The sequence below is a fragment of the Zingiber officinale genome, chromosome 4A (assembly GCF_018446385.1).
Source record: "Zingiber officinale cultivar Zhangliang chromosome 4A, Zo_v1.1, whole genome shotgun sequence".
Lineage (NCBI taxonomy): Eukaryota > Viridiplantae > Streptophyta > Magnoliopsida > Zingiberales > Zingiberaceae > Zingiber > Zingiber officinale.
In genome coordinates this window covers 162,820,843-162,836,386 of record NC_055992.1, presented here as the reverse complement: position 1 = coordinate 162,836,386, position 15,544 = coordinate 162,820,843, and the positions used below count along the sequence as shown (strand labels likewise).

General features: G+C 36.7%; 1 protein-coding gene across 1 annotated transcript; it reads left to right on the top strand.

The window, feature by feature from the left end:
* The first annotated feature begins 8,561 nt into the window (after window positions 1-8,561).
* Window positions 8,562-15,064, top strand: LOC121972161 (anoctamin-like protein Os01g0706700). Its single transcript, XM_042523825.1, has 16 exons — window positions 8,562-8,973; window positions 10,757-10,826; window positions 10,893-11,008; window positions 11,679-11,805; window positions 11,876-11,976; window positions 12,065-12,156; window positions 12,258-12,362; window positions 12,447-12,707; window positions 13,319-13,451; window positions 13,532-13,645; window positions 13,718-13,788; window positions 13,895-14,028; window positions 14,131-14,213; window positions 14,320-14,427; window positions 14,511-14,669; window positions 14,808-15,064. The coding sequence occupies exons 1-16, from the start codon at window positions 8,596-8,598 to the stop codon at window positions 14,916-14,918; spliced, it is 2,163 nt and encodes a 720-aa protein (XP_042379759.1). The 5' UTR covers window positions 8,562-8,595; the 3' UTR covers window positions 14,919-15,064.
* The last annotated feature ends 480 nt before the right edge of the window (window positions 15,065-15,544 follow it).

Sequence of the window (15,544 nt, the reverse complement as noted above, 5' to 3'; positions counted from 1 at the left end):
ATTATGAATAGGATCTTTTAAAAAACTCATTTAAAATTAGGGAGGTATGTTATCATAAAAATAAAATTGATTTAGAACTATATTCGAAGATGCCTGTGGACCCGATGAAATTATCTCGTTACACATAGAAATTTAATAAAAGATGCTTTCTGAATATATCTTAGACTTAAGGTTCAATATTTACTTTTTTTAATATGCTTCTTTTGTACTTTTATGCATCGCTGTCGTTGGTCATAGCCAACCGCCGCCATTTTTTTTTTTAAGTTCTTCGATGAATTATTCTTTATTTTCATTTTTTATTTTTCTTGTATTGTATTTTATTTGAGGAATTTGTTATTTGCTCATTTTATATCAAAAAGTCTTTGGGCATTTTTGTAAAAAAATCATATAATTTTTTTCATAAGTATAATTCTAATTCAAATTTGAGTGATGGTTATGAAGTGTTTAAAGTCTGCGTCACATCCAACAAAAACACGAGCAAATTGAGGGTCAGATATAGAATAATGAGAATAAAGTGACTTTAAATGTAATTTTTTGAAAAAAAATATTCTCATTGTCTTTTTTTTTATAGGATCACATATTTTTACAAATATTATTAATTGTATTCATAAAATAAAGAAAGAAATGAACATACTAAAAAAAGGAAAAAATTTAGAGTTCGTTCGTTAATTAGCATTTGGTACGTAGTAAGATGTTAAGAAGCTACGGACCAAATGCTACCGACCTGTGCAGTTTATCTTATTTTTTTTTTTTTAATTTATGGTTATATCAGTTAGGATTTTATCACTAAAATTTATTTTTATCTGAATTTAAGAGTTGGATTATAATATATTATTATTGTTAGATTTGTTGTTAGTGCTGATCCAATAGCTAAGTGTAACTTGTAAGTTTGATGATGAGTTGATAAATTGAATTGATAGAGTTCGGTATGACAACTATCTTTATCTCATTTAAACCCTCGATATACTCTTTTAGATTATTAAGATATACTTTTGATCGTTTAGTTTAATCTTATCGATCTTTAAATCTTTTTTTTTAAATATAGACACATCTCTTTAGGTAAACTTATCCATATAGATAAAAATATTAAGATCGAAGTAAAGGTAAAAAATTCTTTTTGTAAAATCAAATTGTCTCGTCTAGATGTTTATGATTTATCGATAATTGTCTTACAAGATATAACAACTTACACTTTGAAATTAGAGGCACTCTAAATTTTGGATCCTCATGAACTTTCAAAGTCTTGAAATGCTTAACACCCTGTTTGAAAACAATTTAAGTGAAGGAATTGAATTGAATTCCATTAGGAATTGAATTATGGCAAGAATTCAATTCCTATGTTTGGAATGGATTAGTGAATAATATAATTGAATTGAATTCCGTAATTTGGAATATATTTGAATTGAATTTCATTCTTATATATTTACCATTTTATCCTCATAACTAACCATTTAATAATCAAGTTAAGTATTAGAGAATAGGAAGAAGGGATCACACAGTTAAGACAACACTGAAAAAACTCAAAAGATGGCGCACGGAAAGAAGGTGACTGTTGGTGCAACATCCCTCAGGTCAAGGTTGACCTGAGTGACCAAGCTGAGTCTTGGTTTGAGTTTAGATGTTTGACAATAAGAAATTGATTGAAGAAGAGTCAAGTAGGTCAAGGTTGACCGGATACTTGACAGGGAAGTCCTGGTGAGTGAAGCCAGGCAGAAGGAAAACCCTAGTGAGTGAAGCTAGGTGAAAGTCCTAGTGAGTGAAGCTAGGTGAAAGTCCTGGTGAGTGAAACCAGGTGAAAACCCTAGTGAGTGAAGCTAGGTGAAAGTCCTGGTGAGTGAAGCCAGGCAGAAGGAAAACCCTAGTGAGTAAAGCTAGGTGAAAGTCCTGGTGAGTGAAGCCAGGTGAAAGCCCTAGTGAGTGAAGCTAGGCAGATGGAAAACCCTAGTGAGTGAAGCTAGGTGAAAGTCCTGGTGAGTGAAGCCAGGCAAGGAAAAATCCAGATGGATCAAGGATGATCGGACATCTGGTGTTGGGAAGTCCAAGTAGGTCAAAGGATTGACTGGATACTTGGCACGAGGAAATCTGAGAGTCAAAGAGGTCAGACATCTGATGGAAGTCCAAGTAGGTCAAGGGAGTGACCAGATACTTGGCATGAATAGAAAAGTCTAAGTGGGTCAAAGGGATTGACCAGACACTTGGTGGGAAGTCCTAGCAGGTCAAAGGAGTGACCAGATGCTAGGCATGATGTACCAACAGGTCAAGGTTGACCGGATGTTGGTTTGAGAGGCTTGGAACTTGGTTTTGGGCAAAAACCAAGTGTTGGATCGATCAGTGGATCGATCCAGGAGCTGGGTCGATCAGTGGATCGATCCAGGCTTCTCCTAAGCGAACAGAGAGCCTCTGGATTGATCCGTGGATCGATCCAGATGTTCCAATCGATCAGTGGATCGATTGGGGACGCGGCTGCTTTGCGCGATAAGCGCTGGATCGATCCGTGGATCGATCCAGGCGTTTTTCCAGAGCACAGAGGCGCTCTGGATCGATCCAAAGCCTCCCCGATCGATTGGGAATATTCGAATCGATCGGGATCCGACCGTTGGCGTCGATAAAGGCCGCAGGCGTTCATTTCCTTCGGCATCTCTTCACCGTTTCATCTCAGATCTTCGCCAGCTCCTCCACAGCACTCTCAAAGCTCGTGATCGCCAGTTCTTGAAGGTTCTTGGAAGCTCTCCGAGTCAAGAGGCGGATCAAAGGCAAGAAGAGAAGCTAGGGTTAGGGTTTTCTGCATTCATTGTAAGCTTTGTGCTTGTATTTTGTTTCCCTTTCCTTCTTCTTGTACCGAGAGTCTTGTAGGGCTTCTCCGCCCTCGGTAGTTACCGAAAAGGAGTGTTTCATAGTGGAGGGTGCGTGCGTGGTGTGGATCCTTGGATTAGTCACCTCCTTTGGAGGTGGATACCAAGTAAACCAACCGTGTTAGCGTTGTGTGATTGTTTCTTTGTATTTCCGCTGCACATCTTTGAAGGAACAAGCAACGACGAGTAACGAGCGAACGCGACGAGCTATTCACCCCCCCCCCTCTAGCTACTTTTGGTCCTAACAAGTGGTACCAGAGCGAGGCCGCTCTTCACCGGAATCATCGCCGGAAGGGTCAAGCATAACAAGAAAAGCTAGAGGGGTGAAGAAGTTGGAGCAAATTCTTCAAGTTCAAGATTTTATCAAGCTCAACTTCAAGATGCAATTCCAAGATGGACTTGGATTTGACACAAGGGTGGCTCCACCATATTCATCTACAAGCTTCGATTCTTGGAAATCAAGAATCGAAAATTTTCTTATGATGGAGATAGAGCAATGGTTTGCTCTCATGGAAGGTTTTGAAGCTCCCACAAATTCCAAGGGCAAAGTACTCAAAAGGAGCAAGTGGAGCAAAGACTAAATCCAAAGATGTGAGGCCAATGACAAAGTGACCAAGCTTTTGGTCAATTTATTGCCAAGCAACATCTTGGAACAAATTGGAGAGTTTGAAGATGCCAAGGAGCTTTGGAGCAAATTGGTAAGAATTCATGAGATCCCCTCCACTGTACCAAATCAAGGAGAATCCAAAGAGGGCGACTCATTGGATCAAGACCAAGAGGAGGACTCCGAGGTTGAGAGATGCTCAACCTCCGAAGAAGAAGTTCAAGAAGAAGCTTCATCTTCAAGGGAATGCAACGAAGGGAACAAGGAGGGAGCATACTCCTTGTTTCATATTCAAGATGATGAAGCCTCCACCTCTAGGATTGAGGGGGAGCAATCCTTGGTGACACCGGATCAAGAAGAATGAGAAGCTTCTACATCCGGGTCAAGAGATGAAGAGATTGAAGAAGCTTCTACCTCCACGAGTCAAGAAAAATCAAATGGAGGAGAATCAAGATCGGATCAAGAGGAAGCTTCTATCTCCGGATCCAAAGGAAAAGATGCCACCCCTACAAGCAAAGGTATAAATATTTCAATTAAAAATAAAAATCATATTATATGCTTTGAGTGTAGGGAACATGGGCACTACAAGAGCAAGTGCCCTAAATTGGTCAAGAAGAAGGGCCAAGTTGCACAAAAGGGCAAGGCGAAGCCCAAGGAGATCATCCCCAACACAAAGAAGAGCAAGGAGCATATTATATGCTTCTCTTGCAATCAAAAGGGGCATTACCGAAGTCAATGCCCCAAGGGGAAGAAGATGGTCAAGGCTCAAGGAGGCATTCGTCAAGGGGGAGCCTCCAAGGTAAAGAAGAAGGTAACATTTATTGAGACTACCCCTTTACATTATGGTAAAAAGCATGATAGTTCTAACTTATATCATTTTAATGCTATTTACCATGAAAATAGAAAGCATGATAGCGTTAAAGAAAAACATATAGCTTTTCATGCTAAAACTACTACACCTAAGGCTAGGAATGTAAGTAAAAGTCTAGGCAAGAACTCTAAGGATTGTATCTACAAGCCTAGGCACAAAAATGCTCATGAACTTAATGGAAAACCAAAAACTAAGGACTTAGTGATGGAAAATCAAGTCTTGAGGTCAAGACTTGATAAAATGGAAAAGACCCTAAAAAGGATGGAAAATATCCTATTAGGGCAAAATGAGCATAACCTAGGTTTAGGGGTACAAAAATCATCCAATGGCCATAGAGGTTTGGGATACAAACCAAAGGCTAAGAAGGATGTGCCCTCTTACCATAGAGTTCCATATAGTTATGGAACAAACCCTAGGTCTAGTGGTCAAGCCAAAAATACTAGGGAAGTCATCCCTAAGAGTATTTTTGCAATAAATGTAACTAAGACTTCTAAGAAGTCTAAGAAAGTCACAAACAAGGTCACAAGGGAGGTTATCCCTAGAGTTGACCTAGAAAATGTGACCAAGGCTTCTAAGAAGCCCAACAAAGTCACTAGGAAGGTATCTAGGGAAGTTATCCCTAGTGAGTACCTAGAGCATCCAAGGAGCACCAATAGGTGTTGGGTTCCTAGGAGCATCTTCTCTACCCCATAGATGAGTTAGAGAGTGTCAACTCCGATTAGAAGGGTAGTTAACCCAACTTTGAGGAAATTGACACTCAAGGAGCATTTTCAAGGTTTTAGTTAACCTTTGAAAATGAAATGGACCTATTGATTACTCCTTGAAAGAGTAAAATGTGTCTAATGGTGAAAAATTGATTTTATCTTAAAATGGCACAAATTGGGAAAACCTTGAGAAATACCAAGTTGAAATTTTGGTATTCTCTTGGAAATTTAAGGCAATCCGGGCCTTGGTTTATGTAATCACTCTTGAGGAAAAATGGAATATGCCAACATTTGAGGACATGTTTATTTTCAATTGGCATACATAAAATCAAGGAAATTAGAAATGCCAATTTAGGCTTTGGCATTCTCTTGAAGCACTTTAGGGCAATCTAGGTTTAAGTTGTAAGTTTAGCTAAGACTTTAAGGATACTTAGATAGTTAATCTAGGTATATTTTATTTATGCTAAATCTTGCCATGATTGTTTGCCCATCATATGCCATGACATCATGTCTAGTTTTGCATTCATGTTTTATTATGAAAAATCCAAAAATACCATGTCATGACATTCATACATCATGTAGTTATAGAATATTTTTCTTTTGAAAATTATTTTATTTTGATGTATGCCATAACAAAATCATGCGTTAAATTTAATTCCTTGTAATTAAGGACGAATGGCATTTAACAACACTTATTGACAAGTGACATCCTAGGTGGATGACTAATATTTCTAAAATGCCTAGATAAATATGCATGATCCCTAGATTAGGGCAAAAACCAAAATCTACATCTCACAAAGACTATAAGGTGACTTGTATGTGTTTTGTCCACAATAGATACAAGTGAGATGTTAGGATGATGAACAAAACTCAACATGTTGATTTAGTGCATTCTTTTGAGTTTTTAGGTTCATCAAAACACATAGTTATGTGTTTTCCCATCATTGGGAAAGCTAATGTACAAGTCATGTGCATTATGCCCAAGGAACATGATGGGATATTGGTTTTGAAAATGTTTTTAAAATGTTTTTGGAAAACCTTGGTGAAGGCTATCTTTTGATAGTAATCACCATTGAATAGTTAGACACAAACTTGAAGAAAAACACTAAAGTTTTTGCAAGTTTTCAAATTTGTGTCAATCTTTGAAAATATGATGTATTTTCATAGAAAGCTATTTTTTCATGATTAAGTATGCCCTAAATAATGTCTACACGAAATTTCATGATTTTTGAAATTTTGTAGAATTTTTAGGGAGTTTCTGAAATTGACTGAAATGGAATTTCAGCAATATCAGAGCTTCGATCGATCCATGGATCGATTGGAGTGCTGAATCGATCGCGATTGAGAAGACAAGCTCGCGAGCAGAAGCTCGCTGGATCGATCACCGATCGATCCGGGTAGTCTGAATCGATCGGTGGATCGATTCGGAAAGGTTCAATCGATTGGACCCAACTCCAATCGATCCAAGTTGCTGATTTTGGCTGGGAAGGCTTGATTTCAGCATCTTGAACCTCTTTGAGTCTAGGTAACCATTCCAAACCCTAAAATACATTTGTATACATACAAAGGGTGTTTTCATGTGAAAACAAGGATGGATTGGTTAAGGAAGACTTCATTGAAGTTTAGGTTGAGGTTTGTTTCAAATTTTGAGTATTTGAACCTCAAAACTTCTAAATTTGGGTTTCCTAAAGGTTTAGGGATTCCAAGTCATTGTTGGTGCAATGACAGAAGTCACCACCATGTCTTTAGGGGGAGGGACTCTTTAAAGACATGAAAAATTACTTTTCATGAACCTTGGAAGGTGGTTAACCTTCTTTAAAGAAAATGCTCATGTATGAGCTTTTGAACTTGAAATGGGGAGTGGATATCCTCATTATTTCAAGTGGGAACTCAAGTGGTTAGATAATGCTCAAGGTTGGGTATTTGTCTACATTGAGGGAGAAGTTAAGGATAAATGAAGGGTATGAGACCTTCATTATCGTGTTGATCACAACGAGTGATGTTGTGAACAATGATGAGTAACTCTTCAGGGGGAGAGTCGTCAACAAATGGATTTGTTGATGTGTACCCAAAATTGGGGCATGGGTTGATGTGTGCCCAAAGATGGGTTGATGTGTGCCAATAGGGGGAGAATGAAAGGACCTATCAATAGGTGTAAGTTAGGCTTTCATTACCTAGAGGGAGTGTGCCCTCGTAGAGGGAGAATGAAGAGCTTAATTTATATGTTCATTACCTAGTGGCATGAAGATTGAGGCTATAGGATTAGCCTAACTTACATGTGGTATTGTAAGTGTTATTGTGGTATTGTCAAACATCAAAAAGGGGGAGATTGTTGGTGCAACATCCCTCAGGTCAAGGTTGTCCTGGGTGACCAAGCTGAGTCTTGGTTTGAGTTTAGATGTTTGACAATAAGAAATTGATTGAAGAAGAGTCAAGTAGGTCAAGGAAAGCTAGAGGGGTGAAGAAGTTGACAACTGCAGTATGAAGAAGGTGGCGCACGGGAGAAACGGTACAAGGAGAAGTTTTCGGCGCAAGGAGAAACAGCGCATGGGAGAATGACATGAGAAAACAAGAGAGTCGACAGATGGAAAAAAGGGTTTTAAGTTAAAAGGACAATTAAGTAATTTTAGTTGCTCATGATAAATTCCTTATCCAAATCTGACCACTTGAGGTTTGATTTACTGTTCATGTTTTGAATGGAATTGGAATTGAATTCGTTCATTCAAAACTATGGAATTGAATTCTAATTATCATAGGAATTCAATTCCATAGGATTTCAAATAGGGTGTAAAATTGTAATAGAGATGATTCCATTCATCCCAGTTTATCCCATGCACCCCTCGGGGTTTGTCCTTAAATTATGTGAAACGAGTAGAATTATAAAGTTAGCCGACTATAAAGTGGTTACAGGAGACGAGAAGATTTTTTTTTCTGAGATCGTATACTCGTTGATAATTAATCTTTACCCTATTATAATAAACATGTGGGGGTAATCTTGAAACTCTCAAGAAAGAAAAGAGCGGAAATTTTACAATTTAAAGTGAATTTAAATAATTTGATTAGAATGGATGAAATTTTTTTATAGGGATAAAAAATTATTTTAAAAAGAAAAATTATCCCCGCTTCTAGAGAAGACATGAGATTTTTTTTATTAATTGATTAAATTAATTCATGTTGTAGATGTGATTATTCTTAATTAATTAATATTATAATCACTCATTAATTTTTTTATCAAATTAATTAATCTTTATTAATTAATTAATTAATATATATTTCATTAATTAATTCAGATTTCACATATTCGTAGCGCTTATGTAATTCAAAGTTAAAATTTTGATATTAATTTTTTATTCACTTGATAAATTACTTTAGAGGTCTATGCGTGAAATAAATTTTCCGTACCTATTCAATCTATTGATTATAAAAATTAAATTTTCTAATATATATAGTCTTATTTGATTTTTTAAAATCTGTTAAAGTGAAAAAAAAATAATGGTAAAAGGATAAGTTTTGGAAAACCTTATGCAGCAAGTTGAAATTCTTCAAAATTTTGAAACATTTTGAATGTGGTTTTGGCTCATTCGGTCAATCTCCGTGCCTGCTAGGGATTCAAGTTCAGCTTGGAGAACAATAATAGAGAGGAACCCAAACAAAGCGGCACCGCTCGATCTCTTCCGCCCCATCGGAAACTCCGCGTCGCTGACCTCTTTTCCCTCGTCGGATCCACCTTCTTCCACTCCATTCAGTCCGGCGTCCCTCTTCCTCTGCTCGCCGCTTCGGATGGACGGCGGCGGGGAGGAGACCGGCTTCGAGGTTGCCATCGTCGTGCCCAAAAACTGCGGTAAGGAGAGGGACGATTGCGTCGAGTTCCTCGTTTGGGAATTGAAGACCGCCGGGTTGATCGTCGAGCGAGTGCGCGGGATCTCCGATGAATTCATAAAGGCATATTTCTTTCTTTCCTTTACTGTAAGAAGGGTAACCAAGTAACTTTCATACATTCTCTACGTCGTGAAGCTTTGCTTGCCTGGCATCGAATATATATGTATATATTTTTTTTTCGGAAAATTAGTGGGATTTTGTGAATTTGTTCGCCAAGATCTCGGTGGTAGCTTTTCGCTCTTCAAGGGGGTGGCGGTTGCTGTTGCAGTACCGTATTTGAGCTCAAAATCGCTTCGCTTGGTGGATTACACAGAGAGTAAGAGAAAGAAGGAATTTTCGTTTATGTTGCCACAGGAGTAAAGAATAGCTTTATCAAGCAAAGAATTCCTTCTCGCCATTTTTTTCTTGGGTCATCTTTTAAAGAATCATTTCCAGAACTGCTTGGACTTATGTTTTCTACTGTCATTCTATCACTTCCAGAAGAAGTTCAGAATTAAACTGCCCTGTTGATTGTCTACAGTCAAGAATGCACGCGCACACACAAAAAAAAAAGAGTATTGCGTTTGTGGGAGGAGAATCACTATCTTTATCCTTATCTTATTGACAAACATCTTGCATTATTTGATCCACTACACTTGAGCTGATTGGTGTGACTCATCATATTCACATTGAGTTGCACTCAAGACTTAGAGTATCTGTGGTTTTCGAGGAGAGAAAAAGGCTCAGAGGGTGTATTTATGAGCTGTAACATTTCTTTCATTTCTTTTTAAAATTTTAATCATAATTGTAATAGCAGATTTCAGATTACTTATTGTGGAGATGGGAAAACTTAAGTTCCATAAAAGTATTTCACTTGAATGTTTTGTATATTATGCAAAATTACTTGTGCCAATTTATTTGAACCCCGCCCTTATTATGTTGCAATGTGAAAGTAAATCACAGAGAAATTGTTGAAGTTAATCGTCTGATTTTGGAATTGTTCTGATCTAACAATTCTGAGATTGATAGTAACTTTAGCATTTATGCAAATTCTCAAGTTATCACTAATTTTTTTGTTTATTTTTTTGAGATGCTTTGACTTGCGAGCCAAATTTTATTCTGGCACTTTATAGATTTGTTTTCATTAGATAAATTGTACTTAATTACTTTAACTGTCCGTTGTGTTAGCTATTACTAAAATATTGAGATGATGGGTGGATTCATTTAGTCGAATTTTATGTTTTTGCTATTGTAAATAATGTGTGGTCGAAATGAAGAGTACCTTTTAGAGAGTTGCATTGCATTTTCCTTAGGCTGATGGAAAAAATCTTTAGAAAATTTTCGCATGACTTTTCAAGATCTAGGAATTAGAGTGTTAGGATGTTAAGAAATAACATGTACAAAAACAAACTAATGTAGTAGAGATGAGAATGGTATGATGAATTTTTGAGTTATTACAAAGGATATTTTATATTCCCCAAAACTGGTGTTATCTAGGATTATGTAGGTGTAGCTTCATTTTTCTTTGGGAATAGTTTGAGATGGTATACACATGCTTAAATGGGACTATAGACTCTGTAGTTAAAACGTGTTGGATCAATTAGAGTGGAATGTACAAGGGGTTAGAGGAAGACTAAATAAAATTTGAGTTTTATGTATAAAAATGATTTAATGGATGTTAGTGTTTCGGTAGTGATAGCAATGTGTATACATCAATGGAGTGAAAATATACATGCAGTCGAATCATGAAAAGCACCACTCGATAATGATTCCTAGCTCACCTCTCTTGTTGCCTCAACTTATTTCCGTTTTATGCTTAAGCTAACAATTTTCTCATGTTCTTCTCATTTTCATTTCATCTCTTCAGCTGGCAGCACCAATAGAGATATTGGGAAGAGTCGCAGCTGAGTTGCAAATGCAAAAGTTGACGTACATTGGTGTGTCTCTAGCATTTGTTATACTTTCGTTTTTTTATATAACTTATATTTAGTTGTTTTGCTCAGGGTTGGAATTGAGATTCCAGTGGGATGAAGTTACTGCATTTGTCACACAGCCGGACGGATCTTTGTTCAGCTGGTGTGAGCGGTTTCGTTGTTTCCATCACTTGATTTATGGAATTGTAGGCTACCACTTTTTTTATTCCTTCTTATTTTTTGCGTTTCAATTATAATATATAACCATTTTAAATTTCTGCATCCCATGTTTAGATGGCTTCAATCACAGTGATAATATGTTAATATTTATTGCAACTAATTCACAAGCTTTCAATGAAAGATCTATAGATGTATTTATATTTTTAGATGGCTTCAACAGGAGTGATAACGTTTGTAACTGAAGATGTTTGTCTACTGCAAAGTTAGGAGTGTTTAGATGATTTTAAACAACATTCTGAATTCATTGGATCTGTTAAGGACTTTAGGCTTGGGTTTCTGGGAAAATGTTTGGCTTTAGTGCTTTTTTGGTTTGTGAAAATTTTCTATTTTTAGATTGTAACTTTTAGAAAATAAAAGAGAATCATTAAAAATAAAAGGAAAATAAATATTTATCATACTTACCTCTAATAAATTTAAATGCATAAAAAAAGTCAATGCTAGATATTTATTGTACATCTCTTTTTATCTTTTAAATTTTATGTTCTAAAAGACAAAAAACGAAAATAGAAAATTTTTCTAAACAAACAAGACCTAGCTGATCTATCGTTAGATGCAAATTTAGATTTTTGTTTCTAGTGTGATCCTGTATCATGTGTCTCGATGTAACAGTTTTCATTTATGTATTGGCTTAAGCAGGTCAACAACACAGATTCAGATTTAACATTGCGGTTTGGCGGGAAAGAATTGCAATATAGAAGGAATGAATCACTATTAAAAATGATGGAAGCTGAAGGGATTGTAAAGCAAGTCTTTCCTACACATGGTAGATTACTTTGCATTTTATCTGATTGGAATGGCATTTTGCAGTATTTAATCACATTTGCATCCTACAGATGAAACAAAGAGGAAACAACTCTTGAGAACTTGGGCTCTTAATTGGTTGGACTTCACTTGGCAGCCAATAGATGAAATTTATTCTTATTTTGGGACTAAGGTTGTGGTGTTGTAAATTTTTAATTTGGTCTTTATAATAGCAGAAGCTAGTGTTAGGGCTTGATGACAACTATCATTTATTATTGCAGATTGCTACATATTTTTCCTTCCTTGGTATGTATACCCGTTGGTTGTTTTTCCCAGCCACACTTGGTCTTGGCTTGCAGTTGGTTGACATTGGGTAAGACATTTAAACTAATGTATGGCAGTGAACAGTTTCAATATTATTATTCTTGCTATATGATGTGATTGATATGCTCAATTCGTTGATATTGATTTTAGACCCTTGCAGCCACTTGTGCTTCCTGCTTTCTTCATTTTTGTCATCATATGGGCTGCTCTTTTCTTCCAGTTTTGGAAGCGTAAGAATTCGGCACTTTTGGCCAGGTAACCTTTTGTTAAGCAATTGGCAGGTACATCGTCATTTATTTGAACAAGAAGTTTAATCTTTATGTTGTCCTGCATTGGCAGTTGGGGTATTAACTATACACTATCTGAGTACAAAGCTTTACAGACTGAGCAGGGTTCCTTGCATATTGACAAAGATTCTGAAAATAAAATTGAAAATGATAAACCAATTGAGAAAAAAATCTTACAGAGGGATGAGTGGATTGGACTTCTTCTCAAGATAAGAAATAATGCAATCATAGTGTTGGCTATTGTTTGCCTTCAGTTGCCATTTGAATTGGCTTATGCTTATTTCTATGAGGTCACAGAATCTGACGTAATGAGGTGAGATCCCTTGTGATATTTTCCCTACTAACTCTTTTTTTTTTCTCTGGTATTTTGGTTAGTTCCTCATACTTGTGTCATATTATTTGATCATCGACCACTTTAACTCCCATAATTGCTTTCAATATCCCTATTCATACCTGTCTTTTAATACAAAATCGTGGCATGGTTGTGAAGGCCTTTTGTTGATTAATGTGTTTTCCCATGACGTCATGCTAAGATGATTATTATCATAAAGTCAGATTAATTCCAACTCTTTGGGGTTGTTGGTTACATGGATCTTTCTTCCATTGAACTCTATGCTAGCTATATCATTATCAATATTTATATTTCTTAAATCACTTTTAATTACATTAACTTCTTTATACTTGAACTTGTCGACTCCATCTTCTTTTATTATTAATTGGAGCTGTACCTAATTGTTATTGGATCAGTGCATCATTTATGCTAAAGAAAACTGAATAGAGAATATGTTGTAATTGTATGAAATTTCAAGGGAAAATTTTGTTTCATTTGTCTAAATTTGCAGTGCAGATGAGATGCAATGCTTTGCTAGCTTTCTGCTATCAGTTTTTAATATATGGCTCCTTATCATGTACTCTGCTTATCAGGTATGCGCTAACTGCAGCTTATCTCTTGGCAATTCAATTCTATACAAGAGTCGGCGGCAAGGTATCTGTTATTCTCATCAAATATGAGAAAAATCAAGGAGAGGAATCAAGCGCTGCCAGTTTAGTTTACAAGGTGATCTTGATTTTTAGTTGAACGTTGAGGATTTTTCTTCTTCTTTTCCCTTAGTTTCATCTCTTTCTTTGCCGTTGCAGGTTTTTGGTCTCTATTTTGTGCAGTCATATATTGGGCTGTTTTATCACGCACTCTTGCATAGAAATCTTTTGACTCTTCGACAGATTCTGATTCAGCGACTCATCGTCTCTCAGGCATGTTACCTATTTTGTTATTGCAGGAGGTATTTTTACAAACTATGTTCTTATTGACATATTAAATTTCAGATTCTGGAAAACATGATTGAGAATTCCATTCCCTTCCTCAAGTACACCTACAAAAAATATAGGGCTATCCAGTAAGTTACTAAGACCTTGTATCTCATTAATGCTTGCTGATAGTTTTCTCCAAAACAAGTAGGTATCAGAAATGACTGGAAAACTGATGATACATAATGTTTAAAGCAAGAAAAAAAAACATGATAAAGGATCATCACCAGCAAGGTCGATTCACCTTGCTACGAGGGTGGAGAAAGAATTTTTGAAGCCTTCTTACACTGCGAGCATTGGCGAGGAGCTTGAAGATGGCTTATTCGATGGTAACAATCATTTGTTGTTAAGATGAAAGAATAATTACATGGAATAGTCTGCGGTATCTGAATAGATTAAATATCCTAAACATCTGTTGGAAAATGGTTCAGATTTCCTGGAGTTGGCCTTGCAGTTTGGAATGATTATGATGTTTGCTTGTGCATTTCCTCTAGTATTCTGCTTTGCTACTCTTGTACGTTCTTTCTGGTTCCTATATTTGTTTATTCCTTTTTTCATAGTAAAATGATATTAAGCCTTCACTTGTATGATAATCTTGAGTGGCCATTGTTTTTGAGCAGACCAATGTCACTGAGATCAGAGCAGATGCTTTAAAACTCATTGTTATGTACCAGAGGCCAATTCCTCGTGCTGCAGCAACCATTGGAGCTTGGTTAAACATTTTTCAGGTTCCATGAATTCTGTTGTATTCTTTTCTGACTTTCTCCTGCAAGAACGGCTTCGCCTAACTAATTCTATGTATATGCTACAGTTTCTGATTGTGATGTCAATCTGTACCAACTGTGTATTGCTCGTTTGCTTGTATGATCAAGAGGGCAAGTGGAAAATTGAGCCTGGGCTCGCTGCTATCTTGATAATGGAGCATGCTCTTCTTCTAATCAAATTTGGGTTCTCTCATTTTGTGCCGGAGGTGATTCCCTCTTCATTGTCTTAGACAATGGTGTCCTGTACATCACCTAGATCAGTGATTCAATTCGACTAAAACTGAGCATGTGATCTTTAACTCGATACTCAATAATGGAGGTAAATGAAATCGTTTCAATTGCAGGAACCAGCTTGGGTGAGAGCAAATCGCATGAGAAATGTAGTCCAGGCAAGGGATGTGTACTCTAAGCAACTTTTAAGGAGCATCTCCACCATAGAGAGGAAGCAACAATGAGGATATAGAAAAGATTATATACACCTTTTTTTTTCTTGGATATGAGCTTGTCTTTTTGATTGTTTTTTTATTTTTGTTTTTGTTTTTAAATTTGTTCAAGGACTCTGTAGGAAATGTTTTCCTTTCATACACGAATTTTTCCATGACGGTACGCATCACATGGCTAGTTGCAGTGATTGTTTGAGTCGATCGTTGTTCAATTATCAGGCCTCTTGAAGGCGTCCAAGCTCAGCTGATGCACGTATGCGATCACCACTTTTGCCCATTTCCTGAACTCATTTTTGAGCTTCTCCGAGTCCACGTCCTTGAGGCCGGTGGCGACGACGGGCTCGAGACGGGAGAAGCACTGGTTGGACCATGTTGCATCCTTGATCATCGATGGCTGGACCTTTGGCATGCTTACAAGTTAGGAACTATGTATGTTTGTTATGCTGTTCTTATAGAGCAAATGTGTTGCATGACTCGGTGCTTTATGACTAAACAAAGTTCTCCAGAGTTCTCCCCACGTATTGGTTAGGAGGTGCTTGTAAGAACGTTGAGACTTGGATTCCAAGCAGCAACTTGTGATTTGTTGTTTTTGTTTTGTTGTATTTTTCCTTTTTATTTCAAGAACGGTGGAAGAGAAA

Bases quoted from the DNA above. Each gene is read 5' to 3' on its own strand.
- LOC121972161 (XM_042523825.1), top strand. From the start codon at position 8,596: ATGTGGTTTTGGCTCATTCGGTCAATCTCCGTGCCTGCTAGGGATTCA. The intron at 11,977-12,064 runs GTTGTGGTGTTG...TTATTATTGCAG, and splicing joins ATTCTTATTTTGGGACTAAG to ATTGCTACATATTTTTCCTT. The intron at 12,708-13,318 runs GTGAGATCCCTT...TCTGCTTATCAG, and splicing joins ACAGAATCTGACGTAATGAG to GTATGCGCTAACTGCAGCTT.